This window comes from Oryctolagus cuniculus, chromosome 11 (genome assembly GCF_964237555.1).
Source record: "Oryctolagus cuniculus chromosome 11, mOryCun1.1, whole genome shotgun sequence".
Taxonomy (NCBI): domain Eukaryota; kingdom Metazoa; phylum Chordata; class Mammalia; order Lagomorpha; family Leporidae; genus Oryctolagus; species Oryctolagus cuniculus.
In genome coordinates this window covers 44,591,946-44,617,453 of record NC_091442.1, presented here as the reverse complement: position 1 = coordinate 44,617,453, position 25,508 = coordinate 44,591,946, and the positions used below count along the sequence as shown (strand labels likewise).

The following is a 25,508-nucleotide window of genomic DNA, read 5'->3' as shown; positions in this document are numbered from 1 at the left end:
GGGGAAACCCGAGGTGAATTCCAACTACCCTGCTCCAGCTCGTAGCGAAGAAGTAGAAATGGGTCGGATGAAGCTTCACGATGACAGAATGCTCGGGGTGTCTGCCACTTGCTTGTCCATCACCAACCCAAACCCTCACTGCCCACACAAAATTTCCATAGTGCGTGGGCTAGGCATGAGCTTTGCAGCCAATCCCCACCCAAGGAAGGAAAGGCCCATACCAACTACAGACGCAGTGACTGTGGCATGGAAGCTCAAAGCCCCTCCGTGAATCAGCTCATTCACAGACCAAGGATTTGTTTTTTATTTATTTCAGAGGCAGAGACACAGAAAGAGAGAGTTCCCACATCTTCATTGATCCATTCCTCAAATGCCCACAGTGGTAGGTTGGGGCCAAAGCCGGGTGCCAGCAACTCCCACGTGTGGCAGGAACCTGACTACTTGAGCCATTACCACTGCCTCCCAGGGTGCACACTTGCTGGAGCTGGGGGCTGGGGCTGGCACCCAAATCAAGGCACTCCCAATGTGGGGCAGACACGTCTTAAACCAGTGTCAACCTCTGTACCAGAAGCCTGTGCAGGCCGGCACCGCGGCTCACTAGGCTAATCCTCCGCCTAGCGGCACCGGCACACCGGGTTCTAGTCCCGGTCGCGGCGCCGGATTCTGTCCCGGTTGCCCCTCTTCCAGGCCAGCTCTCTGCTGTGGCCAGGGAGTGCAGTGGAGGATGGCCCAGGTGCTTGGGCCCTGCACCCCATGGGAGACCAGGAAAAGCACCTGGCTCCTGGCTCCTGCCATCGGATCAGCGCGGTGCGCCGGCCGCAGCGCGCCGGCCGCGGCGGCCATTGGAGGGTGAACCAACGGCAAAGGAAGACCTTTCTCTCTGTCTCTCTCTCTCTCACTGTCCACTCTGCCTGTCAAAAAAAAAAAAAAAAAAAAAAAAGAAGCCTGTGCAATCGATGGAGGAGCTGAACTCAGACTGCACAGCCTGAATTTGCAACCTGGAACTAAATCTTTAATTAGGGGCCACTGTTGTGGCATACAGGGGTTAAGCCTCCACCCGTGATGCCGGCATCCCATATGGGAACCCTGGTTTGAGAGCCAGCTGCACCACTTCTGATCCAGCTCCCTGCTCATATACCTGGGGAAACAGTGGAAGATGGGCCCCTGCCACCCACGTGGGAGAACAGGTGGGAGTTCCTGGCTCCTGACTTCAGCCTGGCCCAGGAAGATTGAACCAGCAGAAAGAAGATTTTTTTTTCTTTTTCTCTCTCTGTCCCTCTGCCTTTGAAATAAACAAAACAAAACAAAAACAAACAAACAAAAAACCTTCAATGTCTATTTAAATCAGCACAGTGCAAACACTGTGTTGATTACATTTCTTTGATGTATTGATCTATTGCTGCATGTGACTCATCTGGCAGACATCAGAGGAGCGCTGGTGTTTTTGGTGCCGTGGAGACAATGAGGGGCGGACCACCTGGGGATGAGGAGGTGAGCGGTGGGAGCCCGGAGCTCCTGGCCTCACCTGAGTTGTTCTCCATGACAGTGTAAATGAGCTTGCACACCCGCAGCAGGAGCATGACCTTCTTCTCCGGGGAGTACATCTTCTGCATGGTCATGAACTTGACCTTGATTTTCTCCACGTCCACAAAGTCAGGGGTCGGAGCAAAGACACCCAGCTCCTGCGGATTCCTCTGCCGCACGAGCTGCAGGTTCTCCTTGAGCTGTTTCCAGGAGCCGTCGGCCGTGTGGAAGTCCTTGAGCATGGCTTCTACGTGTCCCTTCAGGGGCTTCAAGATGCACTTGTGCATGGCTTTCTCCAACACCACATCTGCCAAAGAAAACACGGTTACTGCCACCACCGTCCGCAGGGAGAAGCAACGCCCGCCTTCTCTCTCGTGCGTTATAGGACAGCCGAGTCCTAACTTAACCTCCAGCCACCAACCCATAGCAGGATGAAGACACACACCCCAGCACTTTGGTGAAAAGCCAAGAAGGGCGAATCTTCCCTACAAACGCCTCACTTGTATACAATCGAGGCGTTCCAACATGAGGGCCTTTCAAACAGTTCCTGGAAAACGGAATTGGAAAGTAAGTTTTGTTTTTTTTTTTTTGCTGCAAAAATTTAAAAAAAAATCCATGCAGATTATTTCATAAAATGCAATTTCCACGAACTTTCTGAAAACCACTTCCTTATTTTGTTTGCATTTTGCTGTATGTACATGTCCCCTACCTACAAGTGCAATCAAACCTTTCAGAAGACCTTCTTTGGATCTTATTTTTCCCGTGTTCCTTTACTGTAGGAAGGTAGGCACATATGTGACCTTAACCCAAAGATTTCCTACTACAGACGCTTCAAGAACCCGTAAGATATTTTCTGAGGAAACAGAATTCAACCCAATATCAAGCGTGATCTTGGACTGGATTCTAGCCCCAAACATCATCTCATTGGCTGTGAAGGACACCAGTGGGGCATTAGGCGAGACACAAATAAAGCCTGCAGATTAGGTCAAGGTGGCATCAGTGTTAGTCTTCCGGGTTTGATCACTGCATTCTGGTTGTATGGCAGGATGGCTTTGCCTTTACGAAATACACACGGAGATACTTAGGGATAAACGCAGGTAATGTCTGAGCTGACTCGCAAGTCACTCAGAAGAAAGCAGGGTGTATCTGAGTGTGCACGCATGTGCCTGCGTGTACCCCATGCATGCATGTACGTGTCTGGGTGCGTATGGACAGAGACAGACAGGAGGAGGGGGAAGCAAATGTCGCAACGTGCAGACATTCAAGGAATCTGGGCGCAGGGCAGACATTTCTTTGTATTTTTTCTGCAACTTTCCTGTTAAGTCTGAAGCAATTTCAAATTAAAAGCAAAAAAAATTTGAGTGTTTTTCTGCTGAGAGTGAAGAAACACCTCTAGGTGTGGGAGGCACTGTTTTTTCCTCCTTCTTCTTATGGCTGAGTGGCAGAAGGGCTCTTCTGGCTGATACTGAAATGGCCAGTACCATAAATCCAGAGGTCCAGGCTTAAAATGATTTATACTGTAACAAGCTCTCTGCTTTTCCAATGCCAGCTTTTAAAAAATTATTTTTATTTTTACTTGAAAAGCAGAGAGGCAGAAAGAGACACGGAGAGGGGGCTTTCATCTATCTGCTGCTTCATTCCCCAAATGCTTGTAACAGCTGGCGCTGAGCTAGGCCAAAGTCAGGAGCCCTGAGCACCGTGTGAGCCTCCCCCGTGGGAGGCAGGGACTCAAATACTTGAGCCAATCTATGCTGCCTTCCCAGGGTGCACGTTTCCAGGAAGCTGGATCGGAAGAGGAGGAGCCGGGATTTGAACCAGGCACTGTGGTATGGGATGCGGGCATCCCAAGAGGCAGCTTAGCTGCTATGCCACATGCCCTCTCCCAACACCAGCTTTTTAACCTCACACGTCTGCACACTCATGCCGCGGCTTCCGAAGTTCCACCGCAGCAGCTGCACCTAACAGATGACACTTCGGCCTGATTTTGCTTTGGAAGCCCCAGGATCCACTTACTTACAAGCTTGGGAATAGTTGGGTTACCTCTCAGCCTGGCTTTTGGAATTTCTGACACTGGATCAGATCGTGTTGAACCCAAATTATTACTTTTTTTTTTTTTTTTTTTTTTTTGACAGGCAGAGTTAGACAGTGAGAGAGAGAGACAGAGAGAAAGGTCTTCCTTTTTCTGTTGGTTCACCCCCCAAGTGGCCACTATGGCTGGTGCGTTGCGGCCAGCCCACTGCGCTGATCCGAAGCCAGGAGCCAAGTGCTTCCTCCTGGTCTCCCATGTGGGTGCAGGGCCCAAGGACTTGGGCCATCCTCCACTGCCTTCCCGGGCCACGGCAGAGAGCTGGACTGGAAGAGAAGCAACCAGGACAGAATCCGGTGCCCCAACCAGGACTAGAACCCGGTGTGCTGGCGCCGCAGGTGGAGAATTAGCCTAGTGAGCCACAGTGCCAGCCAACCAAATTATTACTTTTTTTTTAGGACAAAGAGAAATCTAAGCCAGATGTACAAACTCTAAAAACAATTTTCCCATCCCCGAAAGATGAATGCCGATACTATCAGGGTCAGCCGACTCAGCACAAGTTCTTTGTACCTCACCTTCATCTCCTATCCAAGAGATCTCTTAGTTTAAATATAGAGCTTTATACAACTACAGAAACCAAAGTTGAAGCCAAAGAGTAAGTAAGAAAACCAAAGCCACATATTCACTCTACACCTGGCATTAAAAAAGATGACTTGGTTTGCCTTGGTTGTCTTGGGTTTATAAACTTGGGCAACCTCAGCCATCTTTGACTTTATACCATCATTACACTGAGCAGCCAATACCGGCAATTGATTGTGAACACTCCAATGGGCTGGGCTCTAAATGCTTTGCTTCATTCTCATCTCATCCTTGCTACAACTCCACTATTCCTGCAAGCTACTAAGTGATGCTTATTTGACAGATGAGGAAACTTAAGGCTCAGGCTCAGAAACACCCAACAGCTTGCTTGAGACCACACAACAGCTTTCAATGACCATTTCTACTGCTTTTCAAGGGGAATGGCCTTTTAACTCCAAAGTTCAAGGCACCTAATAAACCAGTTTATTTCTCTCATCCAAAGATTCCAAAAGCTACGTTCCTGGTTCTAAGCATTAGCTGCTTTGTTAGATGAAGGTTGTCTAGGTGGGGACAGCCATGCCAACCATCAACTAGGAGTGTACATAGATGTTCAGGGCAATGGTGTTCAGTACAGCCCCACGCTGCAAATGGCCCAGAGATCAACTCCAATGGAATGGCTACATAGATCAATTCATATAATGGATACCAACATGGAATTCAGACAGTGGAATCAACAGTACATTCCTGCTCCCAATGCATGCAATGGATGGACCTCAGAGTGACCAGCCCAGACTCATACAAGGGTGCCTCTTGAAACATTTCGTTTGCAAGATGTTCAAAAGCAGGCAAAAAGAATGGAAGTCAGGAAGGCAGGTACGCGGGGGGAGGACCCTGACTGCGGCAGGGCACAGAGGACAATTCCAAGGGCAATGCTGACGTCCCAGATCTGGCTCTGGTAGGGGCTACATGGTGTGTGCATATGCTGACATCTGACAGGCTGAGCTCTGAAGACTTACGCACTTTAGGACATAATTTAAACCTCAGTGAACACATAAACATCAGGGGCACAGAAACAAGCTGAAGACCAAGCCTAGGGTTATTTATCTTGAACCCAGAGCAACCTTTTTTTTTTTTTTTAAAGATTTATTTATTTATTTGAAAGTCAGGGTTACAAAGAGAGAGGGAGAGACAAATTCTCTATCCACTGGTTCACTCCCCAGATGGCCACAATAGCCAGCACTGGGCCAGGCCAAAGCCAGGGACCAGCAGCTTCCTCCAGGTCTTCCACAAGGGTGCAGGGGCCCAAGCACGTGGGCCACCTTCTGCTGCTTTCCACAGGCCCTTAGCAGGGTGCTGGATCAGAAATGCAGCAGACGGGACATAAAACAGCTCCCAGGTGGGATTCAAGTGTCACAGGCTATGGCTTTGGGCAACAAGACACAAAAGCTGCCCTCTCCCCACGCAGGGCAACTTTTAACTCCAGAGTGAGCCAGGAAAGAAGGAAGGAAAGGAAAGGGAAGAGGAAGAGGAAGGAAATATAATTGTGTTCTTAGAATTGTATCTACAAACTACATTGGATGTCTTCTCTTTAACAACGTAGTAACATAAAGTTTAAAAAAAGGAAAAAAAGAATGCATCTGGTCACTTCTAAAAGTGCTGCACTGGTCCTGTGAGACGATGCCAACAGCTAGCTCACTCCTGGCCAGCTGGGCCTGCTCCCTTGGTGCCAGGGAAGTGGGCTGGCCTTGGCACCGGGACCCCTCTCCTAGACATAAACAGGGCTGCAGAAGTCTGTCGGGAGGGTTGAATCCTAGGACCAACTGCCTAAATTGGAAAAAAAAAATTGCTAGGGATAGATTTTTTTTAGTATATTTTTTTAAAAAGACCATTTATTAGGGTGGACGTCATGGTTCAGCAAGATTAAGCTGCAACTTGGGGACACCAGCATCTCACATCAGAGTGTCCAGTTCCAGGCCTAGATAGTCTGTGTTTCTGCTCCAGCTGTACATGCCTGGGAGGCAGCGGAAGATGGCCCAAGCACTTGGGTTCCTGCCACGCACATGGGAGACGTGAATGGAGTTCCTGGCTCCTGGCTTTGACCTGGCCCAGCCCCAGCTGCTGTGGGAATTAAGGGAGCGCAACAGTGATGAGAAGAGCTCTCTCTCTCTTGCGTTCTTTCAAAAACAAACAAACAAACATTTAAAGAAGACCACTAATTTAAAAATAAGAAAAGTTAAAGTTGGTCTTCTGCAGGGTTTTACTCCTCCCCACTCCTATCAAAAGAATCTTTAATAAACATAAGGAATGGGGCAGAAAAGTCGAAAGGAAAAGAGACACCTGCCAGCCGGCTGGTTCTCTCCAGCAGGAAAAGCAAGACCCTGCTCACAGAGTAAGAGGGAAACCCGATTGGAGGCACACGAGGAACAGAGTTAACTCTCAGAGTGCGGATGAGCTCGGACAAAGGAGAAACGGATGGGTCACATCTCTGCTAAATGACTGCCTTCTGTTGTTTTCTCTCTGGTTGCATTAATTCTAATGAACCAAAACCAAATCGCTCAAGTTGCATGGACAATGACATTATTGGAGGCATTTTATACATACTGCCTCTTTCAGCTCCTTGGACAAACTGCAGGCAGACCATCATTGCTGAACTGGATGGATGAGGCCAAAGAGATTACTCCCATGCTGCTAGCATGGCGGGAAGTTGGACTCGAACCCCAGCAATCTGTTTCCCAAGTCCCGGGAGTTACGTTAGCCGCATTCATCCCCAAGCAAGCACACAAAACAGACACGTGGAAACATCTGAGACCGTTCAAGGAAAATGAAGAGGGTGGGTTGTATGTTTTTCTGAACATTCACTAATATCTTCTCTATATTTCTTTTTTTAAATATTTTTACAAGGTTTAATTTATTTATTTGAGAGACACAGAGAGAGGTCTTCCATTCACTGGTTCCCTCCTCATTTGGCTGCAATGGTTGGAGCTGCGCGGATCTGAAGCCAGAAGCTTTTTCCGGGTCTCCCATGCAGGTGCAGGGGTCCAAGGACTTGGGCCATCTTCCACTGCTTTCCTAGGCCATGGCAAAGAGTGGGATTGGAAGTGGAGCAGCCAGGACATGAACCTGCACCATATGGGATGCCGGCACTGCTTAGCCTAGTACACAACACAGCACCAGCCCCTCTATATTTCAAATAACAAGGAGATACTAGACAATTGCTTGGACTACAGCATTTTCAATTTTAGGAACCAAACATGAACTGTACTCTCTGAATGACCCCAACTAGAGACAATTTTTTTTTTTAAAACATTTATTTGGAGCACATCAACTAGACTCAGAAACAGATCATGACAATTGTCCGCGCTTACCTAATGCAGGAACTCATAGAAGGTGTCCCACGGATGGGCTTCTGGACAAGACATGATTCCCTCCTGTCACTTGTACAAGAATTAAGAACGGAAGGCAGACACCTTCTCCCCCGTCCTGCCCTCTGACCTGGAGCGGAGAGGCCATTGGTTGGCGAGCGGAGGTGGAAGCATCGCAAGACCTGAGAATGCACGGGCTCTTCTTGGTTCATGTTCTGCTTTACCCGCCACTGGCTAGGGGAAGTGAGAGTCTGAGAGGCAGAGGCGAAGTTCAGGAAAGAAGGCGCTCCTCTTAGAAAGAGCCCTGGAGGTTCAGAGTCCCAGCAGCCAGCCTGGTGCCGTCTTTCCAGGCGGCTCTGGCTAAGTCCCTTCCCCTCTCCTTGTCCATTGTGTGGGCTGCCAATGGAATCACTGTCCATGGGCTCTGCCCCACACAGAACTGTCAGCCTGAATCCAACTAGGATGATGGTTGTTAAGACAATATGAATTAGTAATCAACATTCTGGGGCTGGCGCTGTGGCATAGTGGGTAAGCTGCTACCTGCAGTGCCAGCATCCCATATGGGTGCCAGTTCAAGTCCTGGCTGCTCCTCTTCCCATCCAGCTCTCTGCTATGGCCTGGGAAAGCAGAAGATGGCCCAAGTCCTTGGGCCCCTGCACCAGTGTGGGAGACCCGGAAGAAGCTCCTGGTCCTGGATTCGGATGGGTCCAGCTCCGGCAGTTGCGACCACTTGGGGAGTGAACCAGCAGATGGAATCTTTCCATCTCTCTGTCTGTAACAGCCTCTCAAGCAAATAAATAAATCCTAAATGACAACAACAAAACAAAGACATAGGGGGTCATGTCTGATGACACCTGGAAACACGCAACCACACCCCATGAGCGCCGGCTGTGCACCTGACACCTGGACACATGTAATGTCATCAGTTGCCTCTGTTCCCTTTGAACAAAGCGGGCTGGGGTGGGGAGGGGGTACCTTTGAAAGGAGGCCCAGGTGTAATGACTCAGGCCACTCTCTCCTCTCAGTATGAACTGTGGTATGATTAGGTTTGACATGGGAATGGAATGAGGTTTGATAAATGAACGAAGAGCCCTCTGGCTTCCCGCTCATCCATCCCCCCACTCCCACCCCAGGCACTCATACTCCCCTGACTCTTCTCAGCTCCCCCACACATAGGGACAAAGACAGAGGGTCTGAGCCTGGTCCCTGGGTTTCTCCTGCCTGGAAACTCTTAGTGCTTTGTCACGACCTCATTCAGTTGCCACCTAACAGCCTGGAAACCTCAGATGAGCTGACCGACTTGGGTGGTCACGTAGCCTTCCGAGATGTGGGAACTAAGAGGGAGCCCTCGTTCTATTTCAGAACACCCCACGCACAGTGGGCGTTGTAGTGCAGCGGTTGGAATGCCCACATCCCATACCAGAGCATCTGGTTTGAGCCCTGGTTACTCTGATCCACTTCCCCGCAAAGGCATTCTGGGAGGCAGCAGATGACAGCCCAAGAGCTTGGGTCCCTGCCACCCATGTGGGAGACTTGGATGGAGTTCTGAGCTCCTGGCTTCAGCATGGCCCAAGCCTGGATGCTGCGGGCATTTGGGGAGTAAACTAGCATATGGAAGGTCTTTCTTTGTCTGTCTGTCCCTGCCACTCTGCTTGTACATAAATTATTTTTTAAAAAGATAATACAGGGGCTGGCATTGTGGCTAATGGGTTAAGCTGCTGTCTGCAATGCCAGCATCCAATATGGGTGCCTGTTCGAGTCCCGGCTATTCCACTTCTGATCAAGCTCCCTGCTAATGGCCTGGGAAGACAGTGGAAGATGGCCTAAGTAGTTGGCCATGTGAGAGACCCAGAGGAAGAAGCTTCTGGCTCTGTCCTGGTCCAGCCCTGGCCATTAAGGCCAGTTGGGAAGTGAACCAACGGATAGAAAATCTTTCTCTCCTTCTCTCTGTAACTGTGCTTTTCAAATAAATAAAATCAATCTTAAAAAACACAGCACACAGTAGGGGCCAAGAGAACAACCAAGCCCTTTGGTGCTTGGGATACAAAGCGTGGACTTGGTCCATCACTGATGAGTTTCTGGTCTGCTGTCTGGGAAAGACCCAGGTCCCACGGCTGTGCCCGCTCCGTCCTCTCCACTCCAGGAATCCACACATCAGCAGCATCTGCTTTGGTTGGTGGCATGGGGGCTGGAGCTGTTTTTAAAGAGTTTGACTCTTGCCCTTCTCAGGTCATCTTTCTAAAATGTTCTCCTCCTGAGGAAGGACTTTGTGGCTGATTCAGTCAAGGGCTTCTGAGCCTGCCTGGTGAACCTGGTGAACCTATTTTGGGTGGACAGAATGTAACCAGTGCAATTCTATTGCCCATGAGGGCTTCTTGTGGTCTTCCGTACATTTAAACCAATTTTTGAAAAATCACATAGGTATTCTTTGGACATGGCCACTTTTTCTCCTTTTTCTCTACCACCTTTCAGTGTCCAGGGCCATTTCTGCCTGTCAGGTGACGGTGTTACCTGGTCCAGGTCAGAAGCTGGGGCCTAGGTTGGCACCAACGTGTGTCTCCAGCCACAGCTCTCGGGATGGCTTTTTATAAAAGGAAGGCAGATGACTCAGGGCTTGAGCCAAACAGAGAATTAAAAAGTTAAAAACAAACCACCCCAGATATTGAAACTTGAGTCAGACTTCAAACACTTGTTCAAAAGAACGGATTTGAACCAAAGTAGCTGTGATTGTTTAACCCCTAGGAAATTACTTCAATTCCACCCCTTTTTCAAATTTTTAATTTTTTTAAAATTTGTTTTGAAAGGCAGAGAGCCAGAGACAGAGACCTTTTGTTTCCTGGTTCACTCCCCAAATGCCTGCAAAAGCTGGGATTGGGCCGGGTTTGAAGCAGGCAGAGTGGACAGTGAGAGACAGTGGACAGTGAGAGAGAGAGAGACAGAAAGAAAGGTCTTCCTTTTGCCGTTGGTTCACCCTCCAATGGCCGCTACGACTGGCGCGCTGCGGCCGGCGCACCGCGCTGATCCGATGGCAGGAGCCAGGTGCTTATCCTGGTCTCCTATGGGGTGCAGGGCCCAAGCACTTGGGCCATTCTCCACTGCACTCCCGGGCCACAGCAGAGAGCTGGCCTGGAAGAGGGGCAACCGGGACAGAATTCGGTGCCCCGACTGGGACTAGAACCCGGTGTGCTGGCACCGCAAGGCGGAGGATTAGCCCAGTGAGCCGCGGCGCTGGCCCCCAAGCAGAAACTTAATCACTTCATCAAGCACCTACCATTTATGCTTGCCTACAAAGTGCTAGAATGGACAGTGACACCTGTACACGGGCAAAATGAGAGTGGTGAGAACTATTTGTTTCTTTTTTCCCTTGGTTTTCTCTGTGCAGCCGAAGAACCACTTTCTGAAGAGGAGAGACTAGCACCATCTCCATAAGCTAGAGAGTTCCATATTCATCCAGATGGCCATTTTCACCTAAGAATGCTCTAATTCTATGTGATTTACACCAGGAAATATCTCCTCCTGCTTCTTTGATGGGTGCTCTGTAAATCTAGGCTTTCAGTACGAATTCCTCTCTCCTTAGGAAGTTGTAGGAAAAGAGGACAGGACTAGAAGTTATAGGAAAAGAGGGCAGGACTAGATTAAAAAACAGAGAAACCCAACTGGCATTCCTGAAAAGCCCTACTGGCCTTGGTTGACACCAGATCAGAAAAAAAAAAAAAAAAAATCGATGCTTGTGATTCTGGGAAGGGCGTTCAAAGTGATTCCCTTCTAGGAAGTGAGCTCCAGTGGGAATGGGCGCACAGCTGAGACGGAGGATCTAGGCTGAATGCAAGCTCCCCTAGGCACTAGCCCATCTCCCCTTTGTACTGAACTCTAGGCATCTTGGCCTGGGTTCCTGAATTCGCAAAGCACCAGCACTGTTCTAACAGACCAACGCATGAGTTAGTTCTGCGTCTCAAAGTTGTTGCCCTATTAACAGGTCTGTCCTACAAATGATGAGCCTTTCACTTAGGAAGATGTAAAACATTAGGTGAGGGGGCTAAGACCACGTTCTTGTCAGAGTCCTAACCTATTGAGCTGCACATCCTAGGGGACTGGTTTTCTGATAATCAGGGTCACCCCTCTCCTTCCTCTAGGGTCTGAGACGAGTTTCTCAGGCTGACCTCTCTCCACTCATCTTCCCTTGAATTTCCAAAGTCCAGCATTCTCGCTGGACATTCAACACAGAACGATGTTTTCACCGCTGAAGCAACAGGAGGAACTGCCTGCTGTAACGCAGAAGCTAAAAAGCTCAAAACCAAACAGCAAAGAAGTGTGGCAATGCTCCTGCAGGGCCCGCTCACACCTGGGAGAGAGAGCTTTCGAAGCCTGCCAGCAGAGCTGCCTCAACAGCTGATGAGAAGCCACAAATGCAGGCACTAGCAGCAGAGAGGAGGTTAGGAAAACACGGGCACTGATGCCCCAGAAGTTCAAGTGCTGCACCTGCTGGTGTGGCCTTGGTACAAACTGGCTCTGTCTGGCATGGCCATGCCTTCCTGCCTTCCCCCAGGGATGCGGATGCTTCTTTTGCAGGGGTGACACCAGGAACCACTCACAGAGCTCGGGTGGGCTGCCTGGGTCACACTGGGGGCTCCACAGACATCAGCTTCCCTTCTCATCATGACCTGAGATTTTAAATTAAAAGCTGCATCCTTCTAGGGTATGGAATGTATCATTTTCAGCGTTTTTTTTTTTGGGGGGGGGGGGATTGAAATAAACCCTTAAGCTCTAAGTACCACATCCAAACTTCACTAGCCACAGGAGGAACTTGGGTCGGCACTGACGGCATCCACAGGGAAGTGAGCGCCAAAGCCTCACTCCGGCTGGAGGCTGTTCCCTGTGGGCTGCCTTGGTGCTGCCCACCACATAGTTCAGGCCTGACATCAGCGCCAGCCTGGCTCCCCACCGCCAGCCCCTGAAGCGGGCTTCCAGTGCAGGTCGAGAGCTGCTCTCCCCAGGGCAGAGGCCGTGGGGGAGTGTGTGGGGGTGCAGGTGCGGGGGTAGGGGTGCGGTGGGAGGAGGGGCAGCTAGCAAGGATATCCTGCCTCCTCCCGATTTCCCAGGCCCAGCACAAGAGCGCATTCCTTTTAGCCACAGCCTCCAGCAACACCCCAGCTCTGACCACGCCCTGATCCACCAGGAAAACAAACAGGCCTTTGAGCCCTTTGTGAGAAAAGTCAAGAGGAAGAGAGAGAGTGAGCAAAGCCCACTCCCCTACACACAGGGGTTACCGCTTTCAACACACCGCCCCTCCCCCGCCCAGTCGGAAAGGGGACATTCGCAATTACTTTCTGAACTCCCTGGAAACGTCTGGCTGCTCTTTTAGCTGCTGCCGCCTAGTGAAATGAACTCACTGAAATTAACCTTTTAAAGTCAACCTTTTGTAACACACACACACACACACACACACACACACGCCAATGCGCTCACCTTAGGGGAAAAAAAAAAGACTGCCAAATTCCAATGTGCCTTGGCAAGCTACTTGTCAAAATAACGATGAACAATTGAGCCCTTAAATGAGATTAGAAAGTATTTCCCCTTTGGAAATTTATATTCATTAAATAAAAGTTTAAAAAAAAAAAAAAGAAAGTATTTCCCCTTGACTTTGGAGACAAAACGCCTTCCACGTGACCTCTAGTCTGAGTGGCTTATCTTGAAGGTGCACAGAGCAAACGTGTCTTTTCCGTGTTTTGGTTCCAGAACTCTGTGGGACACAGGCCAGCAGGGTGCCAAGCTCCCCTCCCCCGGACCCCTGCCTGTGAGGGACAAGGTGAGGGGGGGTTGTCCTGGGGGTCTCTGGCTGCCGGTGCTGTGCTGCTCCCTAAGCTGGAGCTTGCAAGCAGGTGTGTTCAGGGTAGAAATCTATCACGCAGTGGTGCATCTCAATAAAGAGCTCCTGCCCAAGGAAAGTTGGGCAAAGCACTCACTGCCTCTCACAAGGCTGCAAAGATGCTTTTCTCAGACACTCTCAGAAAACCCTCTGCAGATGGAGAGCACACACACACACACACTCAGCGACTCAGACGCTCCAATGGCTGGGCAGCACAAACTCTGCCCCGGAGGGAATCGCTCTGCATTGCCTAACAAAATCAATCAATCAGCCCCGCAAGCTTCTTCAAGCCAGGGGTATACGGCGCGGCAGCCACCTTAAGGAGCTCCTGTCTCCCTCCGAACTGGGCCAGGGGGTGGAGTTTGCTGTTGTTTTGAACTTCACAATAAACTTCATCCAAAATAACCAGCCTAGGGTGCACTGTCTGGCAAGGTCACGTTAAAAAAAAAAAAATCCATGGGCACTTACCTATTTGGTCTTCGGGGATGAGGGACTCAATGGGGGGATCCAGCTCGGAGCTCTGGGACAGATAGTTCTTGACCTGTGTCATGAACTGCCGGATGGTCTGCAGCAGGTCCGTGCTGGACACGTGGCACTCCTTGTTTTCCTGCAGGAAGCTCACATAGTCCTGTACCAGGCACCCAAAGTAGGTGCACTTGTCCCGGGACAGCTCGGCGATCCGGCGCACCATCCGCTTCTCCGGGGTCAGGAAGGAGCTGAAGACCCCACTCATCTTCCGCAGTTGGGACTTGACAAGCTTGGGCAGCACGAAGGAGCTGTTCCTCTTCTTTTTGGACTTGATCGGGGGCGCCATGGTCTCCTGGTCACTCTCCCCTTCATAGTCCTCCAGGCTGCTGTTGGTGTCCGCCTCGTAGCCGAACAGCGGCATGCTCCGGTCGAACTCCAGCGAGTCGGAGGAGGAAGTGGAAATGCTCATGTCGCTCAGCCTCTGCCTGCCTCCATGGCACGGGGTCCGTGATTCAGAGCTGGGAGGCTGGGCCCTTGTGCAATCCCCCGGGGCGTCTTCAGGCGGGGCGCCACCTGGGCTGCCAGCTGTGTGCAGCAGCTCCAGCTCCGGGCTGCCGCCGGGGCCGGGCCGCCCGCCGCTCGGGCTCTTTGCGCTACCCTCTGCTTCCAAAAAAGAAGCCTGCTTCTTTAGCCGGGGTGGAGGGATGGGAGTTGGTTTCGTTCCAGGCGGAGCTACGTTCCCATGTTTGTTATGGTTGACTGTTTCTGGCATGCTCGGCTGGGTTGCAGTCCTGGACAGGCGAGGGCTTGTGTGGACACTATTAATAGTGGGTGGCGGGGGCCTGGGCGGGGGGGACCGAGACCGCTCCGTGCCATTGGCGTTGGGAGTCCTTGTGCTCGGCCGCTTCAGGCCTCCGCTGAGGTCCTGGCTGTGCACTTTCAAGAACAGGGGATTAATAAAACACAAGGCTCCATTGGTCTGGCTGCACTCCAGCTCCGAAGGCGTCCTGGTTTTTATAGAATGTACTCCATTTATAAGGCAGAGCTGACGCGGGCAGCCACCGTCGGAAGAGGCAGGCCTATGGGGAGGTGGAGGGTTTGGGGGTTTGTTGTCAGCTGGAGAGCTCCAGAAATCTGAAAGTCATTATCAGTGAACACAGAATGTAAATACAGTACACTAGAGCCGTTCCTTCGCAAATTACAAAGAGCACAGCACACACACAGAGGGGAGGCACAGGCGTGTGGGGCGGGCTGGTTTTTTTTTTTTTTTCCCCCCTCCTCCTCCTTTTTGCTTTGACTGCCTCCCCTTCCTGGAAAGGGCAGCGAGGCTGCCAGGCCCAGCTGTGGGCTCACCAGCAGGCTCCAGGCGTCTTTCACCTTCAGAGCCCTTGAGAAGTGGTTTGGCCCCCGGGGACTGCCGGCTCCTCCCAGCCCGGCCTTGGCGCAGGTATGCGGGAAGGAAAAGTGAACTGGAACAGTGCCACGGGGTGGGGGGAGGTTGGGGGGGAAGGGGGGAGGATGGGGGGGTGTGTGTGGGCTCCTCCGGCCTTGCTTTACAGAGTGTCAGCTCTCCACACGATGGGACAGCACCCTTTCCACACCCGCTTCTCTGGGGGTGGCAGCTGCCAGCCGAGGATTCCAGCCTCTACAAGTTCCCCTTTAATGGGCAGGGCCAGCAGCTGGGCCTGGGGTGGGGTGTTACACAATGTGCCTGGGGTTCTACACATTCAGCATTAAAACTCCAAAAGGCGGGAAACTCTATGTAGGGGTCCCATCAGCAAATTAAAAAAAATATGGAAAATGTCAATGTGAAGGGCAGGTTCAGCCCTTTATTTTGGAGGTTTGCTGCTCCATCCTCCCCAAGTCCTCCTAGCCTCGCTGTGGTGTAGTGGGCTGAGTCTCCACCTGTGATGCTGGCATTCCATATGGACACCGGTTCTAGTCCCAGCTGCTCCTCTTCTGGTCCAGCTCTCTGCTGTGGCCTGGGAAAGCAGCAGAAGATAACCCAAGTGCTTGGGCCCCTGCTCCTGGCTCCTGGCTTTGGATGGGCCCAGCTCTGGCCATTATGGCCATAGTGGAATGAACCAGCGGACGGAAGGCCTTTCTCTCTGTTTCTCCCTCTCTGTAGCTCTACCTCTCAAATAAATAAAATCTTTAAAAAAGAAATATTAAAAACAATCCTCCAGCCTCCTTTCTAGGTTCTTTGGAATGCTGTGGACGGGCTTATCACAGTCACACTGCCTGTGTGTCTCCCCCTACAGGGGGGTTTTGGTCTTCCACGTAAATTGAGGGAAGGTAGCAAGGTGGCAAGTGTGTGTGTTATTTCCATTTGGAATGCATAATATTGTCTCTCTGTCACTCTGCCTTTCAAGTAAATAAGGAATCTTTCAAAGAAAAAAATCGCAAACTTTGGGTACAGTGAGCTGCTGTGAACCCGTCTGAAGACTGAAGCCCTCAAATCTGAAGGGAATTCTCCCTTTCACCTGGGAAGAAAAGGTGTTGTGAACGTGAAACCCCACGGATACCCCCGGTCCACTGGGATGGAGAGGTTCAGCTGAGGGGGTTCAACATCCGGGTCCATCGTTAACCACTGTCCAGCGGAACCCAGGGGGTCAGGGATTGGCCGCTGAGGGGGCAGGAAGGCAGCAGGGGCCGCCAGCAGCCAGGCAAGGATCCACAAGGGATGTGGTCAGAACGGCGGGGCGGGGATTGGACAATGAGGGAGGAAGTGAGGCAGAGGTCACTCCAGCTCCCCGTGTGCCTCTCAACAGTAAGAGTCGTGCCCGGGAGACGGCCTTGAGTCTCCAGTTCTTGTCCCAGATGCTTCTGTGATGTTAGGACTCTGGCACTTCTGGTAACCCAAGCTCATCAACGAGAGCAACCAGGGGGTGTGGGGGCCACCCAGGCACCCAGCCCGGCCTCTTGCAGACTCGGAAGATGTGAGCTTGGAAAAAAAGACCCCCAGGAAGTGTGGTTCAAGGATCTCCTGGGCCTGCACACTGGTTCTTGCCATGGAGATGGTGGGAGTGGGGCGGGGGCAGTATTTTTGACCCCAGGAGTGTTTGACATAGCAAGGTAGCCTCAGCTATCCCAGGGGTGACTCTGCTCCATGAAGTCACTTGCATACAGACCCAGGGCACCCACTTACTCAGTCCCAGCTGGGCTAGCTCTTCAAGTTGAGCCTCAGTCTTGGCCGTGGCAATGGCATAAGGCAACTTCAAGGTGAACGGCAGGACGTCCCTGATGTTCCAGAAAAGGAGAGAACGTTGTCACGGACATGGTCTGGTTTCCGTCTCTGGCATTCACCCTAGGGACGTCTTAGCTTGCACCGCTTCCAATGTCCTGAATAAATGCCACATCGTACCTAGCCGTAACTTCTCTGTTGATGGGACGCCACACTTCCTGTTCTCGTCTGTATCATCATGGTGTCAGCGTCTCCAGCGAGAAGCAAAGCTGTGCACTGAGCACCAGAGCTGCTGACTATGGTGGAAGACCGATCATGCACATAAAAAAAAATAAAAATATAAACCACTGCGTACGACTCTGTGAGATGCCCATCTCAGAGTCCGGGCCTCAGCGCTCTGGGCAGCAATGTGTAACCCTAACTGGAACTCTGTAAACTCTCAGGACGGCTTTCCAAGCAGCACCTGCTGCTTTCACTGGCGACATCTTCCAGGTAGAGCCCCTATTGTCCTTTGTGTGCTGGAGAGAAAAGCTGCCCCTGTGTTTTACAAAGGTGGAGCTACTACTTCCGTGAAGCACCCCCCTCGCACAGGGTGGGAGGTGGGTTTGTTATATAGCATTTCTGCTCCAGGAGGTCTTGGTGGGTCTAGATGCTGCATTTCTGCCAGCTGATGGCCCCCAGGGCCACACTTTGAATTGCAAATCCAGACTAAGGCACCACCTGTCAACAACCCTACCATGGAAACAATATGGCGCCCTGTGCAGCCCCAGGCACTGTAGGGACAACAGGCCTAACCAGGAGTTGGACTGACTCCAGGATCCTGCCACAGCTAGGCTACAGAGTCATCCTTTGTTTTCTCTGAAAGGACAAAAGCAGGTGTGATAAACATTTGCTCATTTTTTTAAGCACTGGGTTAGTACCAAGCCTCAGGCCTGGGTGAATTCCCCAACAAGGCTAAGCACAACACCTTGCCTGATACAGACAGGGAGAAAGAGGTTTTTGAATAAATCAATGAGCGAAGAGTCCCTAACCTTGGTGACTTACCCAAATGAGAGTTAATTTTTTCCCCCATGGAGGTATTGGTCTTACAAAGACCAAATGATTGTTTTTATTCATTCATTCAACAAATGTTTATGATTATTTATAGTGTGCCAGATGTTGTTCTAAAGGCTGGCAAAAGGGGCCAACACTGTGGCATAGTGGGTAAGGACTCCACCTGCAACACAGGCATCCCATATGAGCACAGGTTCAAGTCCCAGATGCTCCACTTCTGGTCCAGTTCCTTGTTAATGCACCTGGGGAAGCAGTGGAAGATGGCCCAAGTGCTTGGGCCCCTGTTACCCACATGGGAGACCCGGAAGAACTCCTGGCTCCTGGTTTTGGATGGGCCCAGCTCTGGCCATTGTGGCCATTTGGGGGAATGAACCAGTGGATGGAAGACCTTTCTCTCTCTCTCTCTTTCAAATAAATAAATATATTTTTTAAAGGCTGGCAACAGACAAAAGTTTTCACCTGCACAGTCAGACAACAGGCAAACACACAACTTATAAGGTAGGGGGCACATGCTATGGATAAAAATAAAGCACAAAGGGAAAATAAAGGGGATTCTAGTGTGAGAGCTGCCTGGACAAGGTTTTGTGAGCAGGTAGCATTTAACTGAAAACCTAAAAGTGAGCAAAGGGAATCAGGAATAAGTGTCTTCCAGGCAGTGGGAGCAGCAGGTGCAAAGGCCCTGGGGTGACAGAGGGTCTAACACGCCTGAGAGACAGTGAGAAGGCTTCTGTGGCTGGGGTTAGTGAGAGACAACGCTTGGAGCTCCTGCCTGGATTCTGTCATCCTAAGATGTCCTGAGAATTTCCACAGAAGAAGATAACTACACCAAATGACCTGCTGTTTACAGTAAGAGGCGGCAGCATCTCTGAATGACCAGATTACATCTGGATGACTGGGGAATTCTGGAACCCCGGGAGCTGCAGACAATGAATAACAAAGTAGTAAAGCCAAGGAAAAGAACAAACAGGATGACGTGGTACCGGATAGCGCAAAGCCAGTTCCACCAAGCTGCTCATGTGGTATAGTCAGGAGACTGTTGTTTTCAAGGGGCCAAGCCCACATCACCACCTCCTGCATCCGTAAGACCCTTCGGCCCTACATGTTAGCAGCACCTGCCTCTGCCTGTCCACCTGTAATCGCCTTGAGAGGAAGCAGGTGGAGCTACAGGGGAGGTCAGTGTTTCTAACACCCTGGCAGGTGCAGGGGCCCTGATAATAATCAAAAATGAAGACTAATGGGAACCCAAACTTTTGTGAACACCTAAGTATTCTGCAAGTATATGTTTGTATGGTTGGCTCAACTTAGTTGAAATCTACATTCTTCAGGAAATTGGTTGGGGGGGAGGGGAAGTCACATAAACAAAACCAGCCTCTGTTGAAGTTTCAGCCTTGCTCAATGCCGTACCTGCAGCTTCAACATCACCTGACCAGTGCGAGTTTTTCTTAATGGCGTATGACAGGAAGCTACACCTGTCATTTGTTAATGGATGTTTCAAGGCTTTCATTTACCAGAAAATTAAGTGTTGTGTGTGAGTGCTATCTTCCTGTGCCAGCCAGGGTGCATTGCAACATCTACACACACACACACACACACACACACACACACAGGGACAGTTCTGTCTGTCTTATGCCCTGCTAAAGCACAGAGCTCCAGTTCCAAAGGTTTCACCCCCTTGCAGAGAGAAATGTTTCACCCGACAGTTTCAGTGCACACACAGCCCGGATTTACTTTTCAAAATCATGTCCCATAGGTTGCATTTCTGGGAGGGAGGAGACTAACACTGACTAATTATTACTGCACTGCCCCATGTACACAACCCCAGGGGTTGGGGGAGCTGTGGTGTTCCCTGCTTTTTGGGGCCAGGCACAGATGGCCACACAGATAGGCAGGTCCCCGGCACAGCCTCTCGGAGCTCGGGGAGGTGAAGTGGGGGTTGGGACGCAGGTGTGTGGGAGCTCAGGGTCTGTGCAGCTGTATAGTACAGTGGGAAACCCACGCACAGGCTCTGGTATCACGGCCGGCCCTGGGCCAAATCTCGTATCTGCTACTGATGGATTGAGTGCATGTGTGCCAGTGCCTCCCTCTGTCCCAGCCTGGGTGCCTTCCTGGTCCTGGTTTACAGGGTTGCCATGACGACTAGAAACCACAGTGTGTAGGGAGATAGAAGACCCTGCCACCACTGTCTTCCTCTATGCCCTCTGCACTCACGGTGCAGTCCGAGGACCGGCAGTCTCAGCCTGCCTACTGGGAGCTTGCTGCAAATGCGGCATCTCGGGGTGCTAGGTCCCCAGAATGGAATTCTGCATTTAAACAAGATCCCAAGGGGTCCCGGCAGTTCCCTCTCTGTCTCTTTGTCTCTCTCTCCCTCTCCTACGTTGATGACCCCAAGCCGATACACAGCTGCCAGGCATTGGTGGTCAAGGTTCACAGTCGAGACTGTACTTTTCAACCAGCCTTCCTACTGCGGCAAATTCTGTGCTTGCTGAACCAAGCATCCCCTGGTTCAGTGCACCCCGGACACTTGCCATGTGCTCACCCAGTCCCTTCCTTGGTTTCCATAGGATGAGGTACTGAAAGATTTCACAGATATCGGGGTGCGACTGCGTCAACTACAGAGTCCCAAGAACACAGGTGAGCAGCATTCATTGAGAACCATCAGGTGCCTTCACCTGCTGAAAAAAGCAAAGTGGGCAAAGCCATCTCTGGCCTCCCTCACTGCAAAATGGCAATTCGGGGATTTCTAAGGGCTTTTACGTTGGCATCATGCTTCGCCTTACCCTCTGACAGCCCTGGGTGGCAGGTTTCCACACTTTTATAAACACAAAGATGGCTAGCTGTCTTATGCTGCTTCCAAATATTGTTCAGTGGGGGTGCCGGATCTGACCCAACCACAGCACAACGACCAATGAGCACACATCAGCCGACCTCACCTCCGGCTGAATGTTAGCATGGAACATACCCCCGTGACCCGGTTAGCTGCACACAAGACCAGCTGTGGCTCCTTTGAGCATATGGGCCAGAGGGCGCTGCGGCTGGAGGCTGTAGTCTGGACCACTCAGGTCTCTTGGGGCACCTGGAGGGACCCCGCCCAAGCCACCCATGCAGGTGGCACCCCCTTGGGAAGTCCTCCCCAGTGCACAGGCCCCATTGCAGCTGAGCTAAAGCTCTTCTTCGCTTCCTGCTGGTGGGCAGTGCCGGAGTTCCCTCTCCACAGTGCCTCCAGGCTGTTTGCTGCACAGCCTGGGGGCAGCCTGAAGCCCTCCCGAAGGCCAGGTGATCTATGCCCGCCCTGGGGCCCTGGCCAAAGGTGTGGTGAACATCCAACCTAGCCTTGGAGAAGTAAGCTAATCCTAATTAGAATACAATTTGGCAAGTCTGAGTTACAAGCATCAGCCCAAGCGGGAGCCAGGCTGTGAGAAGTGATCCCTGTGGTCTCACGTTTCCCTGTGTCAGCAGCCACAATGGGTGACCAGATTTTTAAAAAGGAGGCCCGACTGAGCTTAGTCTGCCCCCAAACAGCTGCAGAGAATGCCCCTTGTTTCCTAATCCCGGAGAGCACACTAGACTGGGAAAACGGTATGGCCAGGAGGAAAAGAAAAACAACAGCAAAGGAGAGAAGCCTTCTACATCTCCCTCCCCACCTCCTGACACTGGCTAACACCCTGACCTGGGGCTAGGCTAGGAAAGGGACAGGAGTAACCCAGCCTGCCGGTCCTGTTCGTCTTCAGTGCTGGATTTCTGTGTTCCACGTTTGAAGAATGAGTTCCATTTGGTGGAGAGTTTTCAGAAACACTGTTAGGGACTTTTCAATGTTCGTGGCTTGTATCATCCATCTTGGTGTGTGTGGGTGTGTGTGTGTGGGTGTGTGTGTGTGTGTTTCCTACCTCAGAGTACTCTTGCTCTCATCCTGCTCATGAGAATTTACATCTGGAGGAGTCATGGGGAACCTGCGATTTAAATGGCTGCCCCTTCCACTGACATCCCAGGGCTGGGGCCGCCGCCCAGATCCCTCCTCCCCGCTTTCAGGAAGCAACCTCAGGCTGATGACCTCGCACCCCACGATCCCGGAGACCAAGAGGCCTTACCTGCTGATGCAGTAGAAGGCAATGAGCCGGAATAAATCTGCAAAACTGATTCCTGAGCCTTCCAGGGAAAAGGCTAGAAAAGAGAGATTTTTGGAAACCAGCTGAGTGCCCGGAGTGCGTCTTGGGGAAGGAAGTGTCCTCTGCTGCTTATCAGAACCAGCTGAGAGGAGGAGGAGGAGGAAGAGGAGGAGGAGGAGGAAGGGGAGGGGGAGGGGGAGGGGATGCCTGACAGCCAGGAGCCATCGGTATACAGTCCCAGGGCCCGGGAGCTCACCCCTGACTCATGCGCGGCACATGCTCCAGCACTTGGTAAACACACCAGCACAGACTCCTCTTGCACAACTATTTGTTTACTATGCATTTTTTTTTTTTTAAGTTCAGATCAGAGCCCAAAGTTGGGGCAGGGGCAATGGGCCAGTCTGGCTGGAGTGATGAGCACATGACAGGGCCTGGGCAAGAACCGTGGCCAGCCACTAGCCTTGACCTTGACCCCAGACCCTCTTAGGACATGGGTCTCCTGGGTCACACACACTTTTTTTTATGAGCCCCTTCCCCATGCCCCACTCTGGTAAAGGCACAGAAAGCCCCCATAAACCAGCTTCTGGTTCAGTTCCCATCAGAAAGACTCTAAACCCATTCATATGGAGTATCCCTTCCTCCCTCCCGAGGCCAACCCCGTGCACAAGTTTCCTAACAGAGCAGGTGCACCTGACAAGATGGCCTCCCTTCCGTGTGCCTTCCAAACGGGGAAGCAGTCAGGGCTGACTTCAAATAGTCACCTGTTTGCCACCAACCCTGTGTCACCTTGGCCAAAATGCCACTCAGTCATTCCTCCAAAACCAATGCATTTTCTTCCCTTTTCAAATAATCCATACCCTCGTTTATTTTGCTTGTTCTGTACTATTTTGCTTATTTAGTATTTCCATAGTACCCCAAAACACATCCTTGTCTCTATACATATTCTCTCTCTCTCTCTCTCTCACACACACACACACACACACGGCAAACTTCAGAAGGTTCATGGGAAATGGAATGAAAAGCATGAGTTGGGGCAGTCGCTGTGGTACACTGGGTTAAGCCACCGCTTGCCCAGCATCTTGTATTAGAGCCCCCAGTTCTAGTCCCCACTGTGCTGCTTCTGATTCAGCTTCCTGCTGACGTGCCTGGGAAAGCGGTGGATGATGGCTCAAGCACTTGGGCCCCTGACATACCCATGGGAGACCTGGATGGAGTTCCAGGCTCCCGGCTTCAGTCTCATCCTGCCCCACTGTTACAGCCATTTGGGAAGTGAACCAGAAGATGGAAGATATCTCTCTCTCTCTCTCTCTCTCTCTCTCTCTCTCTCTCTGTTACTCTGCCTTTCAAATAAATAAAATATTTGAAAAATTGCATGTTTGAGGTGGGTATTTGGCACAGCAGCTAAGTCACTGCTTAGGGTGTCCACACCCCATATCTGAGAGTCTGGTCCAGTCCTGTCTGCTCTGCTTCTGATCCAGCTTCCTGCTCACGAGCCTCCTAGGAGGCAGCAGCTGAAGGCTCAAGTACCTGGGCTCCTGACACCCACGAGGGAGACCTGGATGGCGTTCAGGACTCCCGGTTTCAGCCTGGCCCAGCCCTGGTGAAGAACCTTAAAAATCAAACCAAGATGGAGTGACTTAAGCTAACACTATTAAAAATAAGAAGTCACCTTTGCCCCAAATAAAATTAAAGTTTAAAAATTATAGCCCTAAACTTTTCCCCCAAAGCTAACATTAGGTGCAGCTATAAAAATAAGGGACCCTATGCTTAGCTAGCTGCGACACTTGTGCCTGGCTGTGCTAAGACCTAACGCAGTTTGTATACCTCCTAATACTCAAATAACGGTGTGGGAAGGGGGATGCTGCTCTCCCTCCAGGGGAACGAAGGGAGCGAGACGTCGTCCCCCTCAGGGTGAACAAGATGATGCTGACAGGGAAAGGAACTACTAAAGAAGTAAACAACAAAATGGCGACAAGGTGCATGCCTCCCATGTGACCCCGTAGCTGATTGGATAGAAGACGCATGCCTTTCACATGATCAGCTCACGGATTGGACTGCTGTGTGCATGCCTCCCATGTGATCCCGTAGCTGATTGGACAGAAGACGCATGCCCTTCACATGATCAGCTCACGGATTGGACTGCTGTGTGCATAGACACTATAGTGCTTCTGATTGGTCGATGCGGGTATATAAACCGTGTGGCTCTGTGCTGGGGGCGCTCTCTGGATCCCGAGTTCAGGGGGCCCGTCTGCGCAGACACTGAATAAATCCTCTTGCTTTTGCATCAGCTGCTCTGGACTCTGAGTCTTTGGGGTGTGCCTCTCGACGTGTTAGCATCCTCACTCAGAGGGTCTAACACTGGGTGTTGCAGGCCTTTGGGGAGTGAACCAGTGGAGGAAAGATCTCTCTCTATTGATTTCTCTGTCTCTCTGCCTTTCAAATAAAGTGAAAATAAGTCAATATTTTTTTTAAAAAAATGTGAGCTTATTCTTGTGCCAATAATGTTTTGGAGCAAAAGTTTTTTTTTTTAATCATAGTACATGGAAAATGCACACTATGAAAAAAGTGTACATGAATTTCAAAAATACTTTGATACCAAAATAAACTCATGACTTTAATTCCATTTTCTCAGGAACTTTCCTTTTTAAAAGATTTATTTATTGATTTGAAAGGCAGAAGCAGAGGCAGAAGCAGAGAGGTCTTCCATCCACTTCCAGCCACTGGTTCACTCTCCAAATGGCCACAATGGCCACAGCTGAGCCAATTCAAAGCCAGCAGCCAGGAGCATCTTCCGGGTCTCCCACATGGGTGCAGGGGCCCAAGGATTTGGGCCATCTTCTATTGCTTTCCCAGGCACATTAGCAGGAGCTAGATTGGAAGTGGAGCAGCTGGGACTCGAGCCAGCATCCATATGAGATTCCAGCATTGCAGAGAGTGGCTTTACTTACTATTCCACAGCGCCGGCTCCCTCCCAGGAACTTTTAAAGTACCCCCATGCATGTGCAAATAAACAGAAATGATACTCATTCACGTGCACTATAACTTATTGTGTAGCTGACTTAGGGTAGGCTAACTTCTCTAAGCCTCAGTTTTCTCATCTGTAAATTGGACAATAGTCCTTTCTCTGTCTTCCACAAGGGTGGCAGTGAGATTTGAAATTTTTAAAAATGAAATCATTTAGGGCCTGCGCTGTGACATAGTGGGTTAAAGGCCTGGCCTGGGACATCAGCATCCCATATGGGCACTGGTTCAAGTCCCGGATGCTCCACTTCTGACCCAGCTCCCTGCTCATGCACCTAAGAAAACAGTAGAAGATGGCCCAAGTACTTGGGCCCCTGCACCC

At 50.9% G+C, this 25,508-nt stretch overlaps 1 protein-coding gene across 13 annotated transcripts in view; it reads right to left on the bottom strand.

The window, feature by feature from the left end:
• Positions 1–25,508, bottom strand: part of RIN2 (Ras and Rab interactor 2) — a 235,604-nt gene that overhangs the window by 14,432 nt on the left and 195,664 nt on the right. For all 13 annotated transcript variants that reach the window (XM_070052128.1, XM_051845339.2, XM_051845346.2 and 10 more), the window contains 4 exons: positions 22,148–22,220; positions 16,974–17,065; positions 13,826–14,959; positions 1,526–1,831 (listed from right to left, as the gene is read on the bottom strand). In XM_070052128.1, coding sequence (XP_069908229.1) covers positions 1,526–1,831; positions 13,826–14,959; positions 16,974–17,065; positions 22,148–22,220 — 1,605 coding nt within the window. The remainder of the gene's footprint in view (positions 1–1,525; positions 1,832–13,825; positions 14,960–16,973; positions 17,066–22,147; positions 22,221–25,508) is intronic.